Genomic DNA, 13,387 nt, shown 5'->3' on the forward strand with positions numbered 1-13,387 from the left:
ATTCTGCATGCTGAAGGTCAAATTTGTAAATAAAATACAACTTCTATGCACTAGGCATTGTGCTGGGCATCCTCAGAACATTCTGTGTATGCTGTTTGTAAAGCAAAATGTTAAATTGCTGATTTATTTTTGTTTATTTGATTTGTGATTGTGAAATACATGAAGACAGAGAATATATCCTTGCTGATCTTTCTGTCACAGCACCTAGTAAGTCTAACACAGAGTAGGTGCATGAAAATTTTCCGAATTGAAATACTGGCAGTAATATGGAATTTTTATTGGTATATTTCATTTTAAACCAATTCTGAGTGTTGGAAAAGTTTTACCTTATGGGGTAAATTTTTTTTTTTTTAATATAACCTCACTAATGTCTCCCACTCCAAGTGCTGTTCTTACAACATGATGTCAACACTCCTCCCACTGAGTGTCACTGAGGGCCTGTTCATTTCACTTTATGCCTGTGCAGATCTTTGTGACACTATGTTACCTCTGAGGTCATAAAAATGCCACCTGCTTCTGCTTTGTTCTGTTGGGGTGCCAACTCTGGGAACTTATCTTCCATGTGAAGAGGAAGCTCAAATGAGCCTATGTGAATAAGCCCTGAGAGTGAATGAGGAGATGCCAAGTCACTCTCCAGCTGCCCAGCCCTCTGCTGTTTCAGTTCCAGCCACCATCTGCCTACAACTGCATGAGACCCTGAAACAGAACTGACCAGCCAAGCCTTTCCTGAATTCCTGAGCCACAGAAACTAGGAAGAAAAGAAAAGCTTTTGTTTGAATCCTCTGAGTTATTCCAGTGATTCATTCATTATGTAGCAATAGTATCCACAGCACTTTATTAGCCAAAATTATCTCTATAATTTCCCTTCATTAGTCCAAGTGCTAATTTCTCTTTCACATGATACTTGCTTCAAATAAATTTGAGAAACTATTGTCTTCTGAGTAGATTTAAAGTAGGCATACTTTAGATTTTCTCTTTTCTACAAAAATGAGAAAAACATGATCAGAGGCTAGTACCAGGAAGAAAATAATCTTAAAAGCAAAGTATCCTCTTTGCTTTTATAACTATAATAACTAAGCTATAATAACTAAGAAAAGTTATTTAGTGTCATACAAGCCATAAAATGGCAATAAACTACTGTGAAGGTTTTTTCTTTTAATAGGTATTGGCTTCTCTACCTAGGTAACCATCTGCTTCATCATACGGTTTGTTATATGTCATTGAAAAACAAGGCAAAGACTACTAAAATTTTCTTTCATTTACTGCATTTAAGGCAGCAATAGATACGCCGATTCAGAAGAAGCCAGGGCAAGACTATTTTATTTTTTGCTCTGAGCAGGTAGACTACAGAAAATTTAGCAGAAGATAAGGAATGCACACCCAACCTCAATGTATTTGGCTTCTAACAAATGATTACTGGGGAATGTCTCTGCTTTTAGCACTGCTTCCCCATGTGGCAGACCCTTGCCCTTCAATACATAAGGGTGATAAATGACAACTGTTCCTAGTCTAGCTGTTCTCATGTCATGTGCCCCTACAGTTAGGAAAGTTGCTAAGGTAGTGCTAACCAAAATCCTCCTATTGTTCTCATCTCTTCTGGAAAATCAAGACTTTGGGTGAACAACTAATAGATTCTCACTACAAAGGGCTGTAGACCACCAATTTGGCCAAATTGCCTCATCAGTAGAGGGGGAATACAGCAGATTAACTCAGCATATACACTATGATTCTGAATGTTAACCTGTAAAACTATACTAACACTTCTCAGTAGATTTCTCCTTTCTTTCCTTATCAAATTGCTTTAGCAAACGTTAATTCTAACACAGGACTCAAGACTTCCTGTTATACCATTTATAGAAAATTATCTATACCAGGGATCAGCAAACTTTTTCTTAAAGGGTCAGAAAATAACTATTTGAGGTTTGTGGGGCTATAAGGTCTCTGCACCAACTACTCAATTTTGCAGCTGTATGGAACAAACAGCGATGGGCAATACATAAAGAAATGAATAAGGCTGTGCTCTGGTAGAACTTTATTTACAAAACTGGTAGCTGGCTGAAATTTGCAAATCCCTGAAGATATGAATCTTTTCTGAAATGAAATTATTTTGGCTAAAGACTTTTTTTTCTGACGTACTGAAACTGAGCTTTCCTAAGAGGAACATAAAGTTAATAGAGCAGGAGAAAACCTGGTGTATGGTGAAGAGGTCACTCGAGCTAATCAGTGCAATGGTACAACTACAAACTTCACACACGTTTTTTATTAAAATAAAAAACAAAAACAAAAATCTTACTTGAACTTTTTTCTCCCTTCTGCTCTTGCTTCTTCATTTTTAAGAGAACGGTTTCACTAACCAACGTACAGTCCATGTCCACTGTTTCTCCTCCTAATTTTGACTGACTGCCATCCTGAATAAATATTTTAAAAATCAAAAGTTTTAACAATTATTCCTTTATGGTCTTATATTTAATTTTTACAAAACATTTTGGTAAAATATACATAACATACATTTTACCACTTTTAAGCATTAAGCTATATTTACTTTTATACTTTACAAACAGGTAAGGATTTAGGTTTTACTGCTTATAAAACATTTTAGCTTTAGTATAATCAAGCCTAGGAAAAGAAGGACTGCTGCCAAGAAAAGGGAGAATTATTTACCACTAAACACCCTTGAACTTTTCCTGCCTTTCTTTTCCAATCTGCCTCATAGTAATGAACATCAATGTACACTAAGAACAATTTCAAAAATTAAATTTAATTTTTTGATAGGCATATATTACTCAGTGAATGTTAAATACTTTGTTATTAATATGCTACCAAGTGAAAGGGAACTTCTGAAACTACACAGAACCTAAATACAAGACAAAAAACTATTTCCGCTATGAATTTTAATTTTTAAAAAATACAGTATTTTAAAAAATAGTCGACTTAGAAAATAAATTTTATGGTACATTATTTTAAAGCTAATGAAGACATGATGAATTATTTTAATGAAAGATAAAATTATACAAGACATGCAGCATTTTGCATTATTTTTATTTATGAGACAGGGTCTTGCTCTGGTTGCCTAGGCTGGATGTGCAGTGGTATGATCATACCTCACTGGAGCCTTGAATTCCTGGGTTCAAGGTATCCTCCCAACCTCAGCCTCCCAAGAAGCTAGGACTACACGTATGCAATACCATGCCCAGCTAATTTTAAAATTTCCTGTAGAGACAGGGCCTTGTTATGTTGCCCAGGCTGGTCTCGAATTCCTGGCTTCAAGTGATTCTCTCTCTTCAACCTCCCAGAGTGTTGGGATTACAGGCATGAGCCACCGCGCCTGGCCACTGCATTCTTTTAAAAACTGTATTACTATATTAATATTTTTCAGCAAAGCCCTTTAAAGTCAGAAAGTATTATTATCCTTTAAAAAAATACCATAAAGTTAGAAGAATAAGCATTTTTATTTCTTAATTTTCTGCATAAATACATGTAGGTTTTAAGAGGTATCTGACTATCTTAAGGTGATAGAGTGAGTCACGAGAGAAGGTTGACTAACACCTCATTAGAACAAGAGTCAAATGAGTTTTGGTTTTACTTTTTAACTTACCTTTGTATCTATTACAGTAACATCCATTTTATACTGAGAAAGGTCTGCTCCCGGATCTATACTCCACTGGATATTTTCAAAGGATACATCTTAGGTAAAGGGAAAGAGCAAGCAATTAAAAAACTGATTTCAAAAATTCTCATCACTTTAAAATATTATGAGACCTAAAGAATATAAATTTTTGCAAATCATATGTCTGGTAAAGGACTTATATCTAAGATATATAAAGAACTCTCGGCCAGGCGCGGTGGCTCACGCCTGTAATCCCAGCACTTTGGGAGGCCGAGACGGGTGGATCACGAGGTCAGAAGATCGAGGCCATCCTGGCTAACACGGTGAAACCCCGTCTCTATGAAAAATACAAAAAAAAAATTAGCCGGGCACGGTGGCGGGCGCCTGTAGTCCCAGCTACATGTGAGGCTGAGGCAGGAGAATGGCATGAACCCGGGAGGCAGAGCCTGCAGTGACTGGAGATCGCGCTACTGCACTCCAGCCTGGGCGACAGAGCGAGACTCCGTCTCAAAAAAAAAAAAAAAAAAAAGAACTCTCCCAGCTCAATGAAAAGACAAATATCCCGATTAAAGATGGGCAAAGGATCTAAACAGACAGTTCTCCAAAGAAGATACACAAATTGCCAATAAACATGAAAGGATGCTCAACATCATTAGCCATCGAGGAAATGCAAACCAAAACCACGAGATGGCAAAAATCAAAAAGCTATAACAAGTGCTAGTGAGGATGTGGAGATACTGAAACCCTCACATACTGCTGATGGAAATGTGAAACGGTGTAGCTGCTTTGGAAAATAGGCAGTCCTTCAAAAGGTAAAATGTAGAATTGGTATATGGTCCAACAGTTCCATTCCTAGGTATAATCCAAGAAAAATGAAAACATACATCCACACAAAAACCTGTATGCAAATGTTCATAGCAGCATAGTTCATAACAGCAAAAAAGCGGCAACTTAAATGTCAACTAATAAATGCCTAAAATATGGTATACTTATATAATAAAAAAAAAGTTATCCAATAAAAAGAAATAAAATGTTGATATATGCTGTAACAGATAACTGAAAACATCATGCCAAGGGAAAGAAGTAACAAAAGATCATATATTAAATGATTCCATTTATATGAAAACTCCAGAATAGGCAAGTCTACAAGAGAGAAAGTAGATTCACGGTGCCTAGGACTACGGAGGGGATATGGGGAAGGAAAGTGATGAAAATGTTCTAAACCTAGACTACAGTGATGGTTGTACAACTCTGTGGGTATATCAAACCACGGAATTCAACATTTTAGTGGGTGATTTTTATGGTATGTGATTTGTATTTCAATTAAAATTTTTTTAAAATTGAAAACTATAACATTGTCTGGTGGGGTTTTCAATGTATGTAGATATAATACACAGGAACTACATAAAGTGTAGTTACAGAAGATGAAGTGGTACATTAACTCCAAGTAGACTGTAAAATGCTAAGTAGGTATACTGTAATCCCTAGAACAACCATGAAAAAAATAAAAAAAAGCTCAAAAAAATCATGAATGATAGTGAAAAAAATGTTTTCATATAGAGACTAAAACACTTACTAGAAAAACAACTAATGATTGTGTTTCAGGAAAAAGGGAAAATAAACCCAGAATAAAGGAATAACTTGCCAATTAGGAATACAAGAAAAAATACTGCACTTGAACTATAGAAATGTTTGGTGGCTGAAAAAAAGAAAGAATTACTTTTTTAAAGATAGCAGGCTGGGCGTGGGTGGTTCACACCTGTAATCCCAGCACTTTGGGAGGCCAAGGCAGGCAGATGGCTTGAGTCCAGCAGTTCGAGACCAACCTGGGCAACATGGTGAAACCCTGTCTCTTCAAAAAATAAAAAAATCATTTGGGTGTGGTGGTGCGTGCTTGTAGTCCGAGCTATCCAGGAGGCTGAGATGGGAGGATCCACCTGAGCCTTGGAGGTCAATGCTGCAAGTGAGCCGTGATCATGCCACTGCACACCAGTCTGGGTGACAAAGTGAGACCCTGTCTCAAATAATAATAATAATATTAATAAAAGATAGCAAAATTATGAAAAGATACCTATATATCTTAGGGCAAACAATTTTTTTTTTTGAGATGGAGTCTCGCTCTGTCACCCAGGCTAGAGTGCAGTGCAGTAGCACCATCTCGGCTCACTGCAAGCTCCGCCTCCTGGGTTCACGCCATTCTCCTGCCTCAGCCTGCCAAGTAGCTGGGACTACAGGTGCCTGCCACCACGCCTGGCTTATTTTTTGTATTTTTAGGAGACGGCGTTTCACCGTGTTAGCCAGGATGGTCTCGCTCTCCTGACCTCGTGATCTGCCTGCCACGGCCTCCCAAAGTGCTGGGATTACAGGTGTGAGCGACCATGCCAGGTCAACAATGTTTTTAAAGGAGTTTAAAAACATATGTAAGTGGCTGGGCGCGGTGGCTCAGGCCTGTAATCTCAGCACTTTGGGAGGCTGAAGGCAGCAGATCACGAGGTCGGGGGAGCCAGACCATCCTGGCTAACACAGTGAAACCCCGTCTCTACTAAAAATACCAAAAAAAAAAAAAAAATTAGCCAGGCGTGCTGGTGGGCGCCTGTAGTCCCAGCTACTCAGGCGGCTGAGGCAGGAGAATGGTGTGAACCCGGGAGGCAGAGCTTGCAGTGAGCCAAGATTGCACCACTGCACAGAGCGAGACTCCGTCTCAAAAAAAAAAAAAAAAAAAAAAAAGTAAGTATATACATGAATATGTTTACAGATATACGTGTAAATGCAAAGAAAAATGACAAATGTCCTATGGGGTGACGAACAAAGTTTAGATAATGAACATTCTAATTTTTATTTTTAAAAATTCTATACAGTTTAAATTTGTTAAAACTTTTGTAAAGAAAATAAACTATATAAAATAAGTAAATTTACAAAATCATATATAAAAGTAGGTATCAAAAGATCTCAATTCATTTTTTTCAAAAAGCATAAGAACAGAAAAATCACCGGTAAAATGTGAGAATCGTCCTATAAATACAGACACATGAAGGAAGAAATAAGTTTTTTTCCAAAACAATTCAATCCATTTAAAAAAGTAAATAATGACATTCAGTTTAAAGTCATTAAAAAAGTGGAGATCCTGTTTACAGTGTACACACCTTGGTTGTTTTGTAGAGACTTTATTTTACCAGTTCTACATGGATTTAACTGAAGAACTGATGCAAGTTCACATCCTCCATGGACTGACCTGGTTTGTATTTTTATTGGCTCATGAGAACCAGCACCCTAAAACACAAATAACTGTTAGCTCTAAATGAAATCACAAGCTACCATTTTAATCAAAATCCTTGAACATTTAACACAAACCTTCATGTCATCTAAAACATTCTCAGTCTCCAAACTTTCACGTGGACGTAGAGGAATTTTGAAGACAGCATTTTCTTCTTTTATCTGTAATGCTGGTTTATTGTCTGGAGAGAATTTACTCAAGGGCTGAAGGATGATGCATTCCTGTAAACAGGGTTCCTCTGGGGAATCTTTGGGCAACGTGCAGTTGCCATCCGAGGCCTTACGGCTTGAGGAAAAGCCCTTTGGAATGGTCTTCAAAGCCTCATAAAGAGTCACTTGCCTAAATTTGTTTTTAGAAGTCTCACTTCCTTGGCTTTTCTCTTGACGCTGAATAGCTGAAAATCTATCAGACAGATCCAGAGGTTTATCCATCACAGAGTCTCCATTCATGGAAAACTGATTATCCATTGGAAAAGGGAAAGCATTTTCTTTATCAAAAGAAGCTTGGGGGCAGCTTACTTCATGTTCACTTTCTTCCTCAGTTTTCTTCCTTTTGGATGTTCGGCCTCCCAATGATTTCAGGGGCTCCAAATGTTTATCAGAGTTAGAATCTTTAACGTACTCAGTCCTACACTTCTCACCTATGGATTCACTTATATTTTTATTTATAAGTATCTGTTTATTAGATGATGACTGGATAATGATCTTGTTCACTTCAGACCCAAGACTCTGATGTGTGAAAAGGGCACTATCTTCAGATTTTGATCTAGTTTTCTCTAATCTAGATACACAAGTGTTGCTAAAAGGGAGTGTTTTCAGATGTTTTTTTTCCCCAGGCTGTAAAAGAGAAGGGGACAAACTTGTATTCAAATCTAAACCACTTTTGATACTAGAGGTAGCTCCAAATACAGGAGATGACACTCGAGTAGGTAATTCTTCTTGAGGAGGAGTCTTTGAAGCAGAATCTGAAAATCTAAATAAAGAGTGATAACTTTTTAATACAGAATTAACAGTAAGGTCTTATCTACCTCTTAGAGGCAAATGATTAACCAAAATTTAAGACAAGGTAGAGCTTTCGGCTTCTCTTCATTTAGATGACAAAAGAGAAGGGGAAAAGCAGAGAAAAATGACATAGGAAGTATTTCTCAATTATCATAATATTCATATTTAAAAAATTTTTCCTAAGTACTTTAAATCACTTTATTATACAAAAAATCATCTTTTGCCAGGCACGGTGGCTCATGCCTGTAAATCCTAGCACTTTGGGAGGCTGAGGTGGGCAGATCACTTGAGGCCAGAAGTTCGAGGCCAGCCTAGCTAACATGGTGAAACTCCGTCTCTACTGAAAATACAAAAATTAGCCAGGTGTGGTGGCACACGCCAGTAATCCCAGCTACTCAGGTGGCTAAGGCATGAGAATCACTTGAACCTGGGAGGCAGAGGTTGCAGTGAGCCAAGCCTGGATGAGAGAGTGAGACTCTGTCTCAAGAAACAAACAAACAAACAAAAATCATATTTTAATAAATTCCACTGAGAACCTAAGTTCTTTTGTTATGAAATTTTATCATGAGTAACTCCAAGAAACAAAATTCTTACACTATAGAATTCAACATAAATTAAGATTCAGCCTGTCTCTAGCAGAGGAAATATCCGTAGAAAGAGCAGTAAGTTTAAGTTTGAAGATGTGGGCTGGGTGAGATCTCTGGCTCTACCACTTAAATAGCTATATGGCCTTAAACAAGACATCTAACCTTTTTGGAGCTGCATTTTTGTAATCTGTAAAATAAACCAAAAAATGAGGGTAACAAAATCTACTTTCATCAGTTACTAAGATGACAGACTGTGATATACATATCTATCTATATATCTAAAAACCGAAAGCTCTTTTAAAAAGCAAAATGCTACATAAATACAGGTACAGTGGCCCTCCTTATCTGTGGGTTCTGCATCTATAGATTCAACCATGTGGCTAGAAAATAATTTGGGTAAAAAATCCAAATTTCACAACATTCCAAAAGGCAAAACTTGAATTTTCCATGTGCCAAGTACTATGTTGAATCTTTGCAAATGGACTGATAGGTAAGCATTGTATTAGGTGTTATAACTAATCTGGAAATTACATAAAATATACAGGAGGATGTGCACAGGTTATACGCAATAATGATGGCCATTTTATATGTAATGGTCTTGAGCATCTTTGGATTTTGGTACCCACGGGGGAGGGGGTCCTATAACTAATCCCCCACTGATAATCATGGAATGGCTGTATTATTAGTTAATAGATATTCTGAAATTAGTAAAAATGAGATGCAATACAATCTTGGAAGCTCATCCAAGCTTCTAGATGCATTTTGTAGAACATCCAGTTTTTGGAAATATAAACCCCAAAGGGATGACTGGCTCTTTAAAGGAGCAGAGTGACAAGTACTGGGAACAAGTACTGCTTGACAGAAACACAGAAAGTAGCTAAAAATGATATCCACCTTTCTACTGTAATGCAAAAAAGCTCTCAATTGGTCAGAAACTAGGGAGACAATTTTTAAAGTAAAAATGTATATAACCAGAATAACCAACTATATGTTGAAGGAGAGAAATGGTTTAATTATATGGAATTCATTGTAATGGGATCTCACCAATAGCTTGTAAGTTTTCACCAATGTGCCCGTGATTACCTTAAACTATCTTCAGTATTTCTTGTAGATTCCTCAAAAGGCTGTTTCTTGTGATCTCCTTCCAGACAGTGGTAGAGCTCATTACCAAGGGGGCTCATGGGACCTTGAGTTTCCTTCAAGAGTAAAATAGGAAGCACACCCATGTAATGGGATTTGTTCATTCTTAAAAAGGGATGAAGTACTGATATATGTTACGATGCAGATGAACCTCAAAAATATACTAAGAAGCCAGACAAAGGCCATATAACATATGATTCCATTTATATGAAATATTCAGAATAGGCAAATCTATAGGGACAGAAAGCAGATTGGTAGTTGCCAGAGGATGCAAGTGGGAGGTGGAAGAATGAGGTGAGGAGAATGGGGATACACGATTAATGGGTATGAGGTTTTCTTTGAAGGTGATAAAAATGCTTTGGAACTGAATAGAAGTGATAGCTGCATAATATTGTGAATGTACTAAATATCATAGAGTTGTACACTTCAAAATGATTGTTAATTTCACCACAATGAAAAATATGAAGCACATTCTAAGTTTAAAGAGAAAAGCATCAGTGTCTTACATAAGTATATTCTACTACTTGCATATAAAACTCCAATTCCAAAAAACAACATTAAGATGTGCAGAAGGGAATAGAGATAATTATTCATACTGATAGGAGATGAATTTAAAATAATCCTTTACAGAACAGTGCTTCTCAATCTTTAACATGCATACAAGTCAACTGGAGATCCTGTTAATGCAAGTTCAGTAGGTCTGAGATTCTGCATCTCCACCAAACTTCAAAAGTGATGCAGATGCTGTTGGCCCATGGATCACACGTTGAGCAGCAAGTCATTAGATTTCAGCTCCTTCGATCTATTTGGTGTCTAAGCTATGACTTGCGAGGTTTATGGGTAGGAGGGAATTAGAAAGTATTAAAATGCATTCAAAGTTCAAAGGTTAAAAACTACCCATTATCATTTAAGAATGAATTTAAAACTAGAAAGGACAAACAAATCCCTATGTAATGAAAAACCAATTCAAGTTTTAGAAATTCAACAGCAAGACAACTTAATAAGAGTACAGCTGGATGTGGTGACTCATATCTGTAATCTCAACAACACTTTGAGCAGGAGGATCTCTTGAGGCCAGGTGTCTGAGAGCTGTCTGGGCAACACAGTTGAGACCCCTATCTCTACAAAAATAATTAGCTGGGCATGGTGGTATATGTCTGTAGTCCCAGCTATTTGGGAGGCTGAGATGCGAGGATCACTTGAGGCCAGGAGTTTGAGGCTATAGTGCTCTATGATTGTGTTTGTGAATAGACACGCACTCCAGTCTGGGCAACACAGTGAGACCCTATCTCTAAAAAATAAAACAAACAAAACAACAATTCTGAAATCAACCTAAAGGTTTAGGTCTATCTCTTAGATGAGGGCAAGGAGTGGGCATGAGAGAGGGGGAAGTGAAGAAAGTTGACAAAATCTCTATGCCGTGATTACTCCCCTAAATTTTGACTCAACCCATATCCCAAGAATTCTAGATTCTAGATTTCTGAGACTGCTGGGCTGGACAACAGAAATAGGACTTTCTAACAACATAAGTTTTGTTTTAGGCCTTTACTCAAGATCTTTAGATAAAATAATTCTCTTGCTTAATTCTCTAAGAACTGACCTAAAAAGATATAAAATTAATTCATGTTATTGCCAAACTAAACAATTACTTACAGATTCTTCCTGAACACCAAGTCCAAGTGTTTCAGCAACAACTGTAGCTAAATTAAAAGATGACTTATCAGGGGTACAGCTGCTTGTTCCATGTGTTTCTAAGAATAAATAATAAACCATTTTAATAAATAATAAAACCAACTTTACAAAACTGTAGAAGCTAGACATATTAAAATGACAAAAGAGAAAGGAAAAGGCTCATAGTTTGTAAGATGGCACTAGACCCATTTTAAAACTCTGTGCAAGAAGTCCAATATACCTACCATAAATGGCAATAAGTTGCAGGTCCATGCATGCTAAAATTTTCCAAGTAAATTTTATGTTTTTCCTAAATGAACTGAATGTAATAGGTAATTTTTCTTATTGCCACTGGGGAAAAAAATCATAAAATGGATTTACAGTGGAATTATTGTGACTTATGTTACAGCATGAATATCAAACTGTATGTACGGTATCTTTCATGAAAACATACTTTGTAGGAGAGGTTGTCAGCACTGCATGTTTCAGGTTAAGATAACACATATTCATAAATCACCTATGTTCTAGTATTTTATAAAGGTTTAACTCAAATATTTATGGAGCACTTATTATGTTCCAGGTATTGTGCTAAGCACTAGATGAAAAGAAAAGTTCTTGTTCTCAAGGAGCTTATACAGTTGCAAGGTAAAAAGAGAATTGCAACAGAATGTGATAAACATATTATAATAAAGGTACATAAAAGGGGTGATTCAAACATAGAATAAGGACTTCTAAATCTCTTGGGAAATCAAGGAAAGTTATAAGTGATGCTTAAGCTGACTCAAGAGAAGGAAGAATATGTCAAGTTAACTGGACTGGGACAGAAAGAATTCTAGGTATAATTAAGGGTCTAGATAAGTGAAATAAAATTGCTTGTTTGGGGTTTGCTATGCGTGGTTTGACTGCCAGAAGTCAAACTGCAGAAGATGGGAGTAGGACATGAACCCAGTTAGGTTGGTTAGGGGTCAGATTATGCTAAGGAGTTTCAAATTTATCCTGTAGACAATGAAGAGATGTCTAAGAGTTTTAAATAAAACAAATGCAATGTGTGGGCTGAAAAGGTATTTGTGGCTGTGACACTCACTAGGCAAGAAGCAATCACTAATAGGCAAGAGGACTAATTAGATTACTAGAACATGTTGTCTTGATGAGAGATGTTAGTAGCCTAAACTAGTATAATAGGGGCACAGAAGAATATGTAAAACAGATATGTAGGAGGTAGAATCAGTAAAACTTAGAGGCTGTTGAGAAAAAACAGATGAAGCAGAAATCTAGGATGACTCAAAGAGGCATGTATAGTGTCATTCACTGAGATTGCAAATGCAAGGATAAAGAGTTAGTTTGACAGGTTAAGTGTCAACTGTAGACATGCTGAAATTGAAGGATATCCCTGTAGAGATATCCAAAAGCAGGTAGATACACGGGTTGGGAATCCAGGAAAAAAGTTGGACAGAGATACCGGTTTGGGATTTATTAGCATATGAATGAGAGAAGACTACTGACTCTAGGTGACATTCCTCCAGGAAGAGATAGAAAGTGAGGCCAGGTACAGCGGTTCACGCCTGTAATCCCAACACTTTGGCAGGCCGAAGCAGGTGGATCGCTTGAGCTTAGGAGAGCGAGACCAGCCTTGGCAACATGGTGAAACCCTGTTCTACAAAAATACAAATATTAGCCAGACATGGTGGTGTGTGCCTGTAGTCTCAGCTACTTGGGGGGCTGAGGTGGGAGGATTACTTGAGCCTGGGAGGTTGAGGCTGCAGTGAGCTGTGTTTGTGCCACTGCACTCCAGCCTGGGTGACAGAGAGAGACCTGGTCTCAAAAAAAAAAAAAAAAAAAAGAGAGAAAGAGAGAGACAGAAATAGAACAGGCACAGTACCACATATTTTGGAGAACAGCAACACTGATGACATTTACAGTCAGAAGCAGTTCAAGTGTAAGCAGTAACAAAGGGTTTGTGAATGCATTCTCCTCTCTTCAACCCCTGTAAGTCTCCCTCCCTTCCCCTATACCCTGCTCCTCTAGCACTTTTCTCTCCCCTCCTTTCCTCCTTCCCTCCCCCTTCCCTCTCTCTTCCTCTCTTGCGGGTGGGGGTGGGAGTAGAATC

General features: G+C 37.5%; 1 protein-coding gene across 12 annotated transcripts in view; it reads right to left on the reverse strand.

The window, feature by feature from the left end:
* The window catches only part of RBBP8 (RB binding protein 8, endonuclease), a 118,495-nt gene that overhangs the window by 25,574 nt on the left and 79,534 nt on the right, over positions 1–13,387 (reverse strand). For all 12 annotated transcript variants that reach the window (XM_028837673.2, XM_077974524.1, XM_077974520.1 and 9 more), the window contains 6 exon segments: positions 11,263–11,360; positions 9,553–9,665; positions 6,959–7,853; positions 6,751–6,877; positions 3,596–3,684; positions 2,294–2,408 (listed from right to left, as the gene is read on the reverse strand). In XM_028837673.2, coding sequence (XP_028693506.2) covers positions 2,294–2,408; positions 3,596–3,684; positions 6,751–6,877; positions 6,959–7,853; positions 9,553–9,665; positions 11,263–11,360 — 1,437 coding nt within the window.

Source organism: Macaca mulatta, chromosome 18 (assembly GCF_049350105.2).
Source record: "Macaca mulatta isolate MMU2019108-1 chromosome 18, T2T-MMU8v2.0, whole genome shotgun sequence".
NCBI lineage: Eukaryota > Metazoa > Chordata > Mammalia > Primates > Cercopithecidae > Macaca > Macaca mulatta.